General features: G+C 44.8%; 2 protein-coding genes across 2 annotated transcripts; one reads left to right on the plus strand and one right to left on the minus strand.

The window, feature by feature from the left end:
• Window positions 1-1,236: 1,236 nt before the first annotated feature.
• Window positions 1,237-9,032, minus strand: cdr2a (cerebellar degeneration-related protein 2a). The gene is made up of 6 exons (XM_062530918.1): window positions 8,796-9,032; window positions 7,709-7,821; window positions 6,140-6,288; window positions 5,552-5,737; window positions 3,681-4,053; window positions 1,237-3,557 (listed from the first exon to the last, which is right to left on the minus strand). Exons 1-6 carry the CDS (start codon window positions 8,875-8,877, stop codon window positions 3,009-3,011), a joined length of 1,452 nt encoding a protein of 483 aa, XP_062386902.1. The 5' UTR covers window positions 8,878-9,032; the 3' UTR covers window positions 1,237-3,008.
• A 181-nt stretch (window positions 9,033-9,213) lies between these two features.
• Window positions 9,214-14,002, plus strand: mfsd13al (major facilitator superfamily domain containing 13a-like). The gene is made up of 6 exons (XM_062531930.1): window positions 9,214-9,579; window positions 9,965-10,711; window positions 11,386-11,540; window positions 12,080-12,163; window positions 12,408-12,551; window positions 12,825-14,002. Exons 1-6 carry the CDS (start codon window positions 9,376-9,378, stop codon window positions 12,964-12,966), a joined length of 1,476 nt encoding a protein of 491 aa, XP_062387914.1. The 5' UTR covers window positions 9,214-9,375; the 3' UTR covers window positions 12,967-14,002.
• Window positions 14,003-14,020: the final 18 nt, after the last annotated feature.

Here is a 14,020-nt window from a genome sequence, read left to right on the forward strand (position 1 = left end):
TTCCCATAGGGTTACATTGGGGGTCAAATACTTCCTTCCCCCTAGCATTTAGGAAGAACATTTATTTATTTACGAAACATTCTTCATTCACAAAGAAAATTGGGGTAGTTAGCGGTTTTATTTTTACTCAATTTTTGAATTAAGACATTAAGATCAATTGTCAAATGATGATTTTATATTCCTCTTTTTAGTCAACTTTAGCATGGTATCAAATACATGTTCTCCTCACTGTATATATATTGTATTTATTGTTGTAATATGGAAGTATATATAATATATAACAGAAATGATAACACAGATGTGCAATATCACTTACATGTTAAATGATTTATAATTGTATGAGACTATATATTTTATATAGTAGGCTAAATATATAAAAAAAAAAAATTGTTTTACACAACACCAATTCTACCATTCAAAAAAGAAATAATGCAATTACTGTAAGGTGATATAATTTTGAATCCTTTGACTTTTAATTGATATCGCATACTGTTCATATGCAATTTTGTTGTATACTGTATGTTATATTTGAACACGTATAATTAAACAATACACATATGCACAAGGCAACATACACCAAAAGCTCCAATTTGCCTTGTTTTTAAAGTAATAGTTTGTGTGTTAAAAGGGCATGTGTTCTGCCTGGTTATCAGGTAGTGGAATTAATGTGTTACACTATGTATTCTGGCTTCTTCAAGCAGATGATCATTGTTTTATGCCCAAGTATCCATGCTTCTTGTTGTGAATTAATATAAAAATACCATAAATAGTGATTATGACAGAAGGATGTTTTTGTAAGCCTTTTTTCCAACATTAAACCATGAAATATGACCATTTTATCATCACATGTATCAGTTATCAGTTTAAGTGGGTTTTGATGTACTTCACTCTCACTCCAATATTAATATTAGAAGGCATGGATTTAATATCTTTCATTTGATAGAACCACGTCTTACTAGCACTACTTGCTAGCCTGGAAACCAGCCCAAATTTACAGTACCTCACCGGGCTAACGGACTGCATGAGACCGAGGTGATTTGATTCATTTTAGTGTGTAGTGATTGTGTGAATATTCACCTCTACCAGAAATCCACTAGAGGGCACTTTGATTAAACATTTCATTTTATCAAATTTAATAACCCCATTAATTATCTCTAAATTTAAACACATCAGTACAAGGAAACCCGACAGACATTTTCTTGTTTATAAATATATTTAATTTTTTTGCAAGTCACGTGTTAGTAAGTAGCCTTATGATTACAGTTTAAGGATGTCAACACTTAGAAAAGCTGTATCATAAAAAATATATATCATTGTATCTGAAAAAGGTCAAACAAAAAGATAGAAATGCTGTTGAGTGACATTCTGATTGATATGCAAACACCTGTTTTTCCACTGACAAAGACATGAATACATTTGGATTCAAAACGTGTCTGTAACAATATGAAAGCTACATTATTTAATCAGCCATTCCAAGAAGTTCCAACTAAGGACTATTTATCTAGTTTAAATTTCATAACTGACTTTCTTCTGCTGTTTGACTTGTGCTTACATTAAGTAGGCAATCCAATTACACGGGGTCACAAACTGAGAAATAAAATTGCACCGAGTCTGTCCTAGCATTAGATAGCAAGGATGGAGAGGACCCAAGAGTGCTGGCCTCACACCTCGCCGAGCCCCTAATCAACCTTCTTGTACCACACACCAATTAACAGTTGAATCCTTTCCCAATCTGTTTTTGTTTCTCCATCAACGATCAACATTCCTTTGTCCTTCGATCACGCACTGGCTTAATCTCCCCCATCTCTCTATCTCAGCTCTGGCCTATCACATACAAATTACACATTACACATTTAGAACACCGCATTAGAGCCATAACACTGAAAATGTGATTTGTTCTTCTGCAAAAACAAAAAAACAACAAAAAATCACCTTGTGTCTTCGATTCAAGTAGACAACTGCTAGCTACTGTAACTTTAATCCACAGAGACTACAAGATTATGCTTGTTGTGTAATTCTGACTGTAGGAATGCGTGCCAAATCCAATCTCTGCCTCCACTAAGTAACTTACAAAACTGACCTCTGACTTAGTTACACGAAACAATAATTTCATCCATTTGAGATGCATAACTGTAAACATACAAGAAAATAAGGTACAAAATAAATAAACTCTCATTTCTAGATATGACTGAAATTTATAATAAATAATAAATAAGGAAATGTTAATACGGTTGTGTGCAAAGCAGTTTAGCGTCTCCATGGTAGTGTAGGTCTATCTGCTCTGTGTTCAACAACAAGTACAAACACTTTGCCCACTGCCTGAACAGTATGGACTACCTGAACACATTTCTTGCCCAGGCTTTGAAGCTTCTGGGCAGTCCTTGAGATTTTCTTCATCATTCTGGACGTAATCATTCACATTTACTATAAGGATATATGGCACTCATATGCAAGCCGGCTATGCAACTCTATCTCAAAATAGCTGCAATGTTCTTCAATCCCAAAGCACCACACATCATTGTATTGATATCAAATCAAGTGCAAATATACAAGAACTGAAGTCATTACATTCATTGGCTTCTAAATTCAGCATGTATATGTTTTCATTGAATCAGGTCTACTTGGTGCTTCAAAATGTCAAGTCAACAGCTACTTAATCCATCTAGCATCTAACCATGCACTTGCACTTGTTTTGGAAGAAACACAACAAGCTTCACCTGATCCCTGACATAGGCCTACACGACTAAACAGCTTCAACGCCACACCAAAGCTTGTCTAGCAGCCAGCCATGTAAAGCAAAAGACACAAACTCTTTAACAGAACTGAGCACCGATATGAGCGGGAGGTTAAACAACATAAAGCATCTGTGGAGAAACCTCAAAAGCAGCCAATCCGGCACACTCTCCTCTTACGGATGCCCAAGCCTAGAGGAAGCTGCAGCCCCAACCCCAGGACAGGGGAAAGAGGCAGTAAGTGTGGTCGCCGCCGACCCCCTCCGCGGGAGTGAGTCACGGCGCCTCGTCCGTCTGGATGGCCTGGCTCAGACGCCTGGTCTGCATCCTGTGGAGGGCCTGGACGCTGGTGTCGCTCAGGTCCCCTTTGGTCTTCTGGATGCAGTTGAAGATCTCCATGAAGAGGGCCTTGTACTCGGGCGGCTCGCCGGACGCCGAGCCGGACAGGCGGCGACGGGGGGCGTGGTGGGCGGCGGCGTGGGCGGCTGCGTGCGCGTAGATGGAGCAGCTGTTGTTGCCGCCGGCGACGCCGGGCGTCTGGACGGCCTTGTGGCTGAGCGGGCCGTTGGCGGCGGCGTTGTTCGCGGTGGCGGCGGCGGCGTGCTGGGAGCGGCGGAGGAGTTCGTCGTACTGCCTCTGGAGGGCGCTGTACTGGGCGTCCACTTCGCTCAGCAGCGACACGCCGCGGCGGGTCAGGAGCGCCCGGGGCCGGCGGGCGCAGGTGGGCCGGTGGCGGCGCCGCAGCTCCGCGCCGCTGGCGCCCTGGATGGCGCCCTCGCTCTGGCACCGTGCCCGCGGCTTCCCCTCCCCTCTCTCCTCCACCAGCACCACCACCTCCTCCTCCTCCTCCTCATCCTCATAATCATCATCCTCCTCTTCCTCCTCCTCCTCCTCCTCCCCCTCCAGCTCCTCTCCCCTCTGGCGCTCCCCTCCGGGCTGCCTGTCCACGCCGAGGAACACGTCGTCCTGCACGTCGTCCTGCAGCGCCCGCTGCTGCGCCCGCCTGGCCCTGGCCATCTCCGAGCGCCACAGCTGCCGGAGCTCCTCCACCTCGGCCTCCAGCTCCGCCTGCCGGGCGCGGCAGCCGTCCAGCAGCGCCAGGCGCTGCCCCAGCATGCCGTTCTCCTCGGCCGTCGCCTCGGCCTCCTGCTCGGCCTCGTGCCGGCGCGAGCGCTCCGCCTCCAGCTGGGCCTCCAGGGTCTGCACCAGCCCGCACAGCGCCGCCCGCTCCTCCTCCTCCGCCTCCGCCGCCGCCGTCTGCTCCTCCGGCGGGAGCGCCCAGGGACGCTCACACGGCAGCTCGTCAGTGGGCATCAGGCACCTGAAGAGCCAGACAGGCACAGAGGGTTAACATAGGCGTTCCAATACTTATGACAACTGTGTTTTAAGGAAAACATTTATTTAATACATTATACATTCACAAAGAAAATGTATGTCCTTAAAGGTTGAATATTTCCTCATTTTTTTCATTTAAGGCACTAAGATCAATTTCCAAAAGATGATTTTATATTGTCAACTTCAGCATGTGTTCAACTACTTTCGAAGGGGACTGTATAATCTCTATAATATCTGCATGTATTTATATAAATAAAAGTGACTTGACTTGATTTGAAGGCTTTTTGTGTTAACAAATTCAGTGAGAATATTTCATCTCTGCCTTTCAAGTTGTTGAGTTTCATTGTCAAGATGATTTTCATCTGAATGCAGTCATGTGGTAATTCACTGCAATAAGGTAACTCTGTGCATTGTGCAGTACTGATACATTAAAAAATCCTGATTGTGGGAGAGAAGCTGGGCTAACAAGCTAGCCTACAAGCAAGCTTACAGTATACAGTAGTCAGAATACCTAATGGCTACAGAGAAGCTTGCTGAACATGCCCCTGGATTCTCAGCCCTCCTTGACATGGAAGGCATGGATTATGGATTACTGGATTATAGTCAGAAGGGCCCGGGCCAGATTGCGGTGTCTAGGTCTGCAAGCCCTGCGCCTGTCCACTCAGCATGCGAGCCGGCGCTGACTTGCTAATAAGGGTCACCATGAATAGATCCCAGAGGTCACCCACTGGACCAGGCTACACGTGAGGCGTCAGCATCCCCGCTCTGACTCACCTGGACCAGCCCACCTGAGCTGCACGGGGCTGATGCCTCACCTGACTCACCTGACTTAAAAGATAGTCTCCGTCCGGCCTCAAAAAAAGGCAATATCGAATTTGCCTTTCCTTTCCCAATCGGATGACTGACATGACTGCAATCCGGCTGTGCTAATTAGGGCATGCACGCACGGACTTCAACCTTTGGACCAGCGTACTAAAAGCTCATTTCATAATTATTTTTTGGAGGCAAAACAAAGGGATAAAAGGGCCTTGTGATACAAGGAGAGTCATGAGAGTTATGATTAGGCCTGTAGGTAAGTCACTTACGGCCGTTACCATATAAGCTATACAAACCTGCCACTAGGCTGAGATTGCACTTAAGCAATATTAAATCAGCGTTAAATCCATTACGTGCAACACAACAAAGTTGAGGATAAACGGATTCCGCCATATGCAATACAATGCATTGCTGTGTTGTGTGCGATGCTCTCTTCTGTGACGTTATGTTTTTCATGTTATATGTCTTGTGATGGATTTTGTATTGTGTATTGTGTTCTGTGTTATAAAGGAGTTTTTCTCCCTCGCTCCTGTTACTCACGGGCTCTCTCTGAATGTTTAACACTCTGTAAAGCGCCATGAGACATTTGACAGTGTTTTGCCACTCTATAAGTGTAATTAAAATTGAAGTTGTGTTAACTTATGAAGTTCTGATGAGTGGTGCTGTACCTGTCCTGGTGCAGGTCGTAGAGCTCCTTGAGGCAGGGCACGCTCTGGGCGCTGAGGCTGGCGCGGCGCTGCTGCAGCTGGGCATGCTCCCTGCGGCTGCGCTCCGACTGGGCCGCGCTCAGCTGCTCCACCTGCTCCTGCAGCTCGTCCATGTGCGCCTGGAGAGAGTCCACCGTCTCAGTCAGGCTGCCAGGACAAGAGCGGACAGCAGTTTGGCACGACGAATGCATAGGCACGTTGTACATTACATGCACGTTCTACGGGCGGGCATGCTGCATATAAGTGCAAACATTCATGTGATGTGATGTTCTGCAATGTCCACAAAGACCTATACATTTGCACCTGGTATACATTTCCATCAGGCATTACCTCACACCATGTCACATCAGTGGCAAGGTTGGCTAATATCCGCACAATCAAGCAATCACATTAGTATTGCTAAAAGCCTCATTTATTATCATCATCAACAATGACAACAGTGCCTTGTGGAGAAGCTCTGGCCAAACGCCTCACAGGCGGGCGAGCGAGCGAGCGAGGGCCACATGACCCCGTTCACCTCGGGCCCCCGTCCACCTTGTTTTTGCTCACCTCTGGATCCTCTGCTGGGCGACCCGGTTGTCCTGCATCAGCTTGCAGTTGCCCTGCTCCAGCTCTCGGGCCACCCCGTCCAGCTGCTCGTACACCTTGGCGTGCTGCTCGTTCATCTGACGCAGCACGTCCATCTGCTTGGTCAGGTACTGGGAGAGGACGGAGGGCAGCGTGAGTTAGCAGAAATTGGGGCGCCTTGTTGTGTGTATGATGTGTAGCCTACTGTATGTGCAATAGGGTTGCATTTATATTCAGCCAGTTACCGGTGCTTTGTTTTTTGCCACTGCCAAATGCAGCAGTGGCCGGATATTTATGTTGCATGCAACTTCCTCTGCCTATCTAAATATCTGATGAGTCAAAGTTCTAGTCTGAATTACTCAATGCTTTCTCACTTTTTTCTTCCGTGCCTCCGTGCAATGTACAGTAACTAGCCCTAATACCAGACATTATTGCGCTTTATTGTGATTCCATTGTGGTCGTAAAATTAGCCGGTGCTACAACAATCCCATGCAAACAAGTAGAACAGGTATGGCCAAGAGGTAAAGTCCATTCCCCGCCTCATGATGAAAAGCTTGAAAGGCGTCATGTCCTTCCCAGTGTGCTAAGCTAAGCCAACTAGTTAGTGAATGTATTTGCATTGAGTCTGTAAGACCATAAGCCATAAAACATAATGAGCAAGCTTGTGGCTCTACCCTCAGGGGGTCAGTGAGCCACAGTTGCCGTGGACACCATCAAAACCCAAAAATACAGCTGCAGTTTCTAACCAGCATATCCGTATACTATAATCCAATCACAATATGGCGTCTGCACCTAGTATTGTCAGCAATTGTAATGACACAGTGTACACAATGTAACGTCAGCCATGTTTGGCTCTCATTTCTCTCAATGCTGTGACAGTGAACAGGGACAACACACAAACCTAGTCAGGTCAGAATAATGAGATTAGTTTCAAGCTCGTCAGTTGTCACACAGGCCGAGAGCTTCATGCTTTAGCAGCCTTATCTTAGCCCTGGTGTGGTGCCAGAGACTTAAAGGGAGAAAGGTGAGGGAGGCAACTCAAACAGGAAGGGGCCCTTGAGCAACCCCATCAACTGCCTGGCAGAAGACGGAGCGGCGGCAGGAAACCCTGAGCTGTTTGTTCCGCCGCAGAGCAGACAGGCTAATTCTATCACTGGACAACACATCCATAGGTGAGAGGCGGGTGCGTCACTCACTCGCACACACACACGCATGCACACACACACACACACACACACACACACACACACACACACACACAAGCTAAATATAAACAGATAGGTGGACAATTATGCCTTCTGACAAAATAGAGACAGATCAAGTCCGGTTTTCACTCTTTATCCTATAAAGAGGTCAAACAACACAACACAATAAGACTTGAGCTTGTTGCTAGACAGGCCTATTATATAAAAGTCGTTCGGTAGTAATTAGGAAGGTACAGACCGTACGGAAAATCTGTAAAAATACTGTTGGGAGTCGATACATGAAGCCTGAAAGTTTACTTTCGCTTAATCCTGTTTTTCAGTAGGCCTACAAGAAATGTCCAGTCACCTCGATTTCCTGCAGCTGCTCCTGGTTGTTTGTGTACATCTGCTGAAGGCTCTGCTCCAGCTCATGGTTCCTGTCCAGCAGGGTTTTGCCAAGCTCTGCTGCCAAATGTAAATCTACGACATCCACACATAAGAACAGACAAGACACACACACACACACACAAAGAGAGATTTATGAAATGTATATACATCTCTTAGCAGAAAAGTGAGAAACCAGCAAATAGACAGTGAGAAACCAGCAACCAGACATGCGCGTGCACACACACACACACACACACACACACACACACACACACACACACACACACACACACACACACACACACACACACACACACACACACACACACACACACGCCTGTTCACGACTGTCTGACAATATCAAGGAAGGTCAATGGTACTATTGCAATAGAGTGAGTGTCACAAGTATTTAAAGCACGAGACAAAACCCACAGGCAATCATTTACACAAATAAGAGAGCATTCATGTAGCCTACACCAAAAAGACCTACAGTAGCTTGTCAGAGAAAGAATAACCAAAAAACATCTCAGCTCAAACCTGAATCAAAGGCAGCAGTGTTGATCAACGGACAAAAATGTGTACAGAACTTCTAGTTTGCAGGAATTTTATACCAGTCAAAGAAGAAGGCTAGACTGTGCACTTATTCAGTAAAACTGCAGTTTGGCTGCAACCTCATATTTACAACCTCATCCCCAGGGGATGTAGGCTCAGTATGTAGCCAATTTAATTTGACTAGACAGACAACAAGATACATTTGTAGAAGCCCTGCTTATACAACACTATGCAAGCATGAACAACTATTTTATAAATGTAACTGACAAAAAACATGTTTTCTAAACAAGCATTGCTCCATACTGAATAAATAGATTAAAGTGACTATAAGTGGAATAGGATTAGAGAAGATGACGCTTGGTCGCTTGAATGAACATCAGTTCAGTTTTGCAAAACAATCCATCCTGCCTAGGAAATTGCTGTACATTTAAATTTGCTGATGGGCGCGACCGTTCCTAGGCTACTACATCATCATCAACATCATCCTAAAATTGGAAACAAAAGGATAAACTTACCATTCTCGAGGTCCTGTTTGCTATACCAAAGGTCTTCGCCTCTCAGCTCGAAATCCTCCTCGATAACCACGTCAGTAAGCATTTTTAAAAGTGCTCACTCAAACAAACGCACTACTATCTCCACCAGTTGTTTCGTGCGCTTTAACTTCTTCGTTCATCCCACAGGGTTGCACCGTATTGCCTCAGTCACAACATCCTGCAGCAGCGAAGCCCGGCGTCTACAGCAACGTGGCAAAGTCCAAGCCCTGAAACTCCCCGAAGTAAATCGCTCAGGAGCAGCAAGAGTTTGGAATTTACTGACAGACGGTCAACCAATGACTAGTCAAAGAGGTACGGCATATCGCAAGCGCCAATCCCTTCTAGTGTTGACATAGTCACATGGTAGTTGTAGTCACGCCTTCTTCCGCGTTCGAGCATCCTGATAAACACGTATGTGAGCAACTGCTGAAAACGAATGAGTAGAAACAGCGTTTCCTGATTATGCGTCGCAAATATAGTAAAAATCTCCCACTTGTGATTTTTTGGTTGCGGTGAGTGTAAGTTATTGCATACAGACAATTGCACCAAAAGTTGTGCAGCTATGAGTACAGAGAAAGTCATGGGCCAGAGCCCCTTTGCCATGGTGAGACACCTGACAGCAAGTGTAGGTGCACAACCGGCCGCGGTGGCTTACGCGATGACAACTGTTGGTGCGAGCATGATGAACAGCATATTCAGCTTCTATTATGTCAAGCTCTTTCTAAACAAGTACGGGATCTCAGAGGGAGCCTTCCACCAATCCCAAGTGAGTGTTGGACTCATGAATGGAGTCAGAATGAAATCTTTTATTGTTTTATTATTTATAATTAGTTATACCTGAAACCGCACCGCACACCGTCCATTACGCATGGACTGTCAATTACGCATGCATTTATTCAGTACGCATATTAACATTTATTCAGTATTCACAATGTTTCGGTCATTCACCTCAGGTGAATTATTTATAATTAAACACACATAGTTTACCTAGGAGGTGCCTTGTTTGTAGTCCAGGTTCTTCTGGTGTGACACAGTCAAGGTGAAAGTTCAAAACAGCCAGAAAAGAACTTTGTTTTGCCGCTACATAAAGGGTTGAGGATTTTATATGTTGGTCTGAATGAACAACTCTGTAAAATGTACTCCCTCTCCAGGTAGTCTACATGATCTGGAATGCGGTGAACGACCCCTTGTTTGGATACCTGCAGGACAACTCTCGCATGCCGTGCTGCTCTCACAGACGCCTCTCCATCCTCTACGGCGCCCCCTTCTACGCACTCTCTTTCCTGCTCGCTTGGTTCCCGTGGCGGGCCTACCAGTCCGGTGACTGGCTCAGCGGCTTGCACCTGACGGTGACCCTGTGCGCCTTCGACGGGATGCTGACCTTTGTCCTGCTGGCCCAGTGCGCCCTGTTCGCCGAGATCTCGGCCCACCACCAGAGCCGGCTCCGCCTGATCCAGTACAGCCAGGTGGCGTCGCTGGTGGGCTCGTCCAGCGTGCTCTTCTGCGGCCTCGTCTCGAGCAACATGGAGGACTTTGGCGCCTTCCAGGCCTTCTGCGTGATGGTGGCCGTGCTGGGCGCCGGCTGCATGTTCTACACAGGCCTGAACAGCGAGAGCCGGTTTGACAGCAAGACCCCATCCTCCTCTTACTCTTCCTCCTCCTCCTCCTCCCCCTCCTCTGAGTCTCAGCTCTCCTTTTCCTCTGTGATCTCCATGACGTGGCAGATCCTCACCTACCGAGACTTCCAGCTCTTCGTGCTCATGAACTTCTTCCAGGTCTTCATGGTGGCCTTCTGCAACAACTTCACCATGATCTTCGCCGAGCACCTCATCCCACCTGATGTGCTGCCCTCGTTGGCCAAGAGCCTCATGTATGGCGCAGGCTTCATCTGCCCCCAGGTAGTGTGAGTTCCAGGTTGGGCAGGCTTTCGGCAGCGTCCAAGCTGAGTTGGTAGAGTGAGGTGTAACTAAGCTCTCTAAGATTAGAAGGCCCATTCCATGAGCAATGCTGTAGAGTTGATGTTAGTGCATGACGTGAAAACAAAAAGTAGTCTCAGTGTTTAACAAATGGCTAATACGTCTCCATAGATTGCAAACTGCATCAAAAGTCTCCATTGTCTGGACTATTTCTCTACTTTTTAAGAGGAACAAATGGACTTTAACATCATAATTTAGCATCTGTTGTTCATGTGTATTCAATGAGGTATTCTGGAATCTGGATAAAGAATAATGTCTGTGTAAAAAAAAAACCCTCATTGTAACAGACTACTAGGGTTTATACTTTTCATGGTAATCTAACAAGTTGTACCCTGACTGGTAACTGAATCAGAAATTACTGGTATGTGTGTGTTTGACTTAATGAGAGGGAGAGAGAGAGAGAGAGAGAGAGAGAGAGAGAGAGAGAGAGAGAGAGAGAGAGAGAGAGACTGAGAGAGAGACTGATAGAGAGACCAAGTGACAGACAGAGAGCCAGAGTGGGAAACAGAGTAAACTCTCCATGATGCCCCTGTTCGTCCATCCACATGTTCTCATCTTGCATGAGGAATGAGGCTGTTGACTGTTGCTCTCCACAGATCCTGGTCCTGAGCAGCCAGAGGCTGCTGCAGAGCGTTGGCTACTACCGGCTGATCCTGCTGGCCTTTCAGGTGGAGGTCGTGGGCGCCGTTATCATGCTGCTGCTGGGCCGACACCACTATTATCTACTGGCCATCTTTCTCACTGCCAACATGTAAGCCTTTGAGCAGTGCATTTGAACCTACAGTATGCCGTGCTAGGAGGTGCATGAGGTCGTGCATGGTTGTGCCTATTGCTATTGTTTATGCCTATCTCACACCTGCTACATACAGTACCTCTTTACCTATTCTCTTTGCAATGTGTTTTATTAAACAGAATTATTGCTTAGTATTTACTGTACGCCATATGAAGCTTGTTGTGATTCTGCAGTATTTTCTTTTTCTTTAAACCAGTATAGAATTGTGAAAATGTGCTCAATGTGCTCAATGTGCTCTATATGTAGTCATATAGCAAGGTGGCAATGCACTTGTTCACCGTACTTGTACAGTCAATTAAGATAATGATCTTCTGACAGTTATACATGTAAATCGGCTTTGTGTGCTTATGGTGCATGTTAATCTTACAGTACCATGCAATTAGTAGTTCCTGAGGGAAAAGTTTTATATTGTAAATTGTGTGAACATTCTAGTAATGAATAGTTGACATTATCTGATAATTTTATCCTATTCTATGGTCTTATTTTTACACCCTCAGGGTTTTGGTTCAGGCTGCCTTCAGTCTCTTTAATTTACCTCTGGCAGACATCATCGACTCTGATCTCCAGAGATACAAACGCAGGTGAAGTGTGTTCATCTCATTTGTGTGTTATGATCTTCCCATTGTCACTAACACACCACCATTTTATTGGTGGACTTTGGACAAGGCTGTATAATAGTAAGAAACTCTCTCTGCTTTAGATTGAAAAGTTTCATTTAAGGTTGACCATAACAAACAATTTCTACACAATCGAATGATTGATTCTGTGGAATCTGCATGTTTTAGGATTATGGTTTTAATGCAAAACCTTCTATTGACTCTCCAGCACCCCTTTGTCCTCCATGGTCTTTGGGACCAACGCTTTGTTCACTAAACCTGCACAGTCATTGGCTCCCATGCTGGTCGTCTCTGTTCTGAACCAGTATGGCTACGCAAGTCTGAAAGAGTCCACGCAGGCCACAGATCCCAGGTACACTTTTGATTCCCCTTTAGATTTTTGTTTCCCACCATAAATAGGACACTGGGGATACCACCTGGCTTGGTTAAAATATGTCTTATTCATATTAATCTCTCTCTCTTTTTTTTTAATCCCATTTTCATGTTCTACATGAACCGGTAATGTTAAAATGACATTGTCAAGGCTTTGTATTTAGAAGTTACTTGAGTTGGAAAAAAGAACAATGTGGTGATAATAATGAACTTGTTATTGCAACTATTAACTTTGTTTTTGTTGTATTTCTAGTGTTCTGCAGCCTTTACATGGAGCCATGTTCTACCTGGTGTGTTTGGTGCCTCTCTGTGTCTCTGCACTGCAAGTGCTGGCATGGCAGCCGTTCTCCATCAGAAACAGTCACACTGTTGACTCCAAGTACATCGATAGCTGATATGCCGAATAGCACTCCATTCCATTTGTTGTGTTTGACCTATGGGCAGAATATGCACTGGAAGCTGTACAGTGGAAATGTTCACTGGATGAATGTATTACAACAGAGGACTATAATATGCTTTTAAGGATCTGTTGAGATGTGATGGGTTTTATATCTTCCTTATGGTGGCAGTTGAAGTTTTGTTTACTCTGTCTTTTCTTTAATATGGGGAGCCTTAAAATGGCCCAGTCAGTGAGTGCTTTAACTGGTGCTTTGGCCCTTCACCATTGGGATTTTCAGTGTTTGACAATAACTGTTCCAAAGGGATAGGTTTCATCTTTACCCACTGAAAGTCACACACATGAAAGAGCTAAGAAGTGGCGTTAGCTACCCTAGTAGCTGCAGTCCACAAATTAACATTCCAAAATCACACAATCGAGTTAATGCTGATGGAACCTTTGGTATAGAATGGTGCATGATTTTTTTCAGACGTGGGCCAAAGTTTGAAACATGCCAGTGTTTGCTAAATTTGGAATATTTGTTTTAACTCATTGACTTTCAATTTCACTCATAACTTGGCCTTGCCTTGAGAGTAGAACATCACATTGGGTTTTAACCCAATGATTGCACACATTTCACACACAAGTGTCTTAATGATTCCTACGGGCCATCTTAAATGAAGATTGCTACTAAAGTTACTGCCAGCTGTGCAAAATCCATGAACTACTGTATAACGACAGCTGAAAAACAAACACTGTGCTGATAAAAAGAAGAGTTAAGTTGTAACCTATATATGGTTTGTGTGCTTAGATATATTTTAAAGGATTTTTCTTTTCTTTTTATCAGTTGTGTAAGGCTGATTTGTCATCAGATGTTTTGCAGGACTCTTAACAGGATGGCTATTGTATGAGATTTCAGCCGAAATTTTGGTATAGAGGCCAGTGCTTACTTGAATGACTCGTTTCTCATATTCATGAATTATTTTGTATTTTGTCATTGTTAAACTCTTTCCTGACATTCAGAGGGTCTGTCTGTATAAAGAATGAATTATGAATTGTGTCATTGTGTGAGA

This window comes from Sardina pilchardus, chromosome 3 (genome assembly GCF_963854185.1).
Source record: "Sardina pilchardus chromosome 3, fSarPil1.1, whole genome shotgun sequence".
Taxonomy (NCBI): domain Eukaryota; kingdom Metazoa; phylum Chordata; class Actinopteri; order Clupeiformes; family Clupeidae; genus Sardina; species Sardina pilchardus.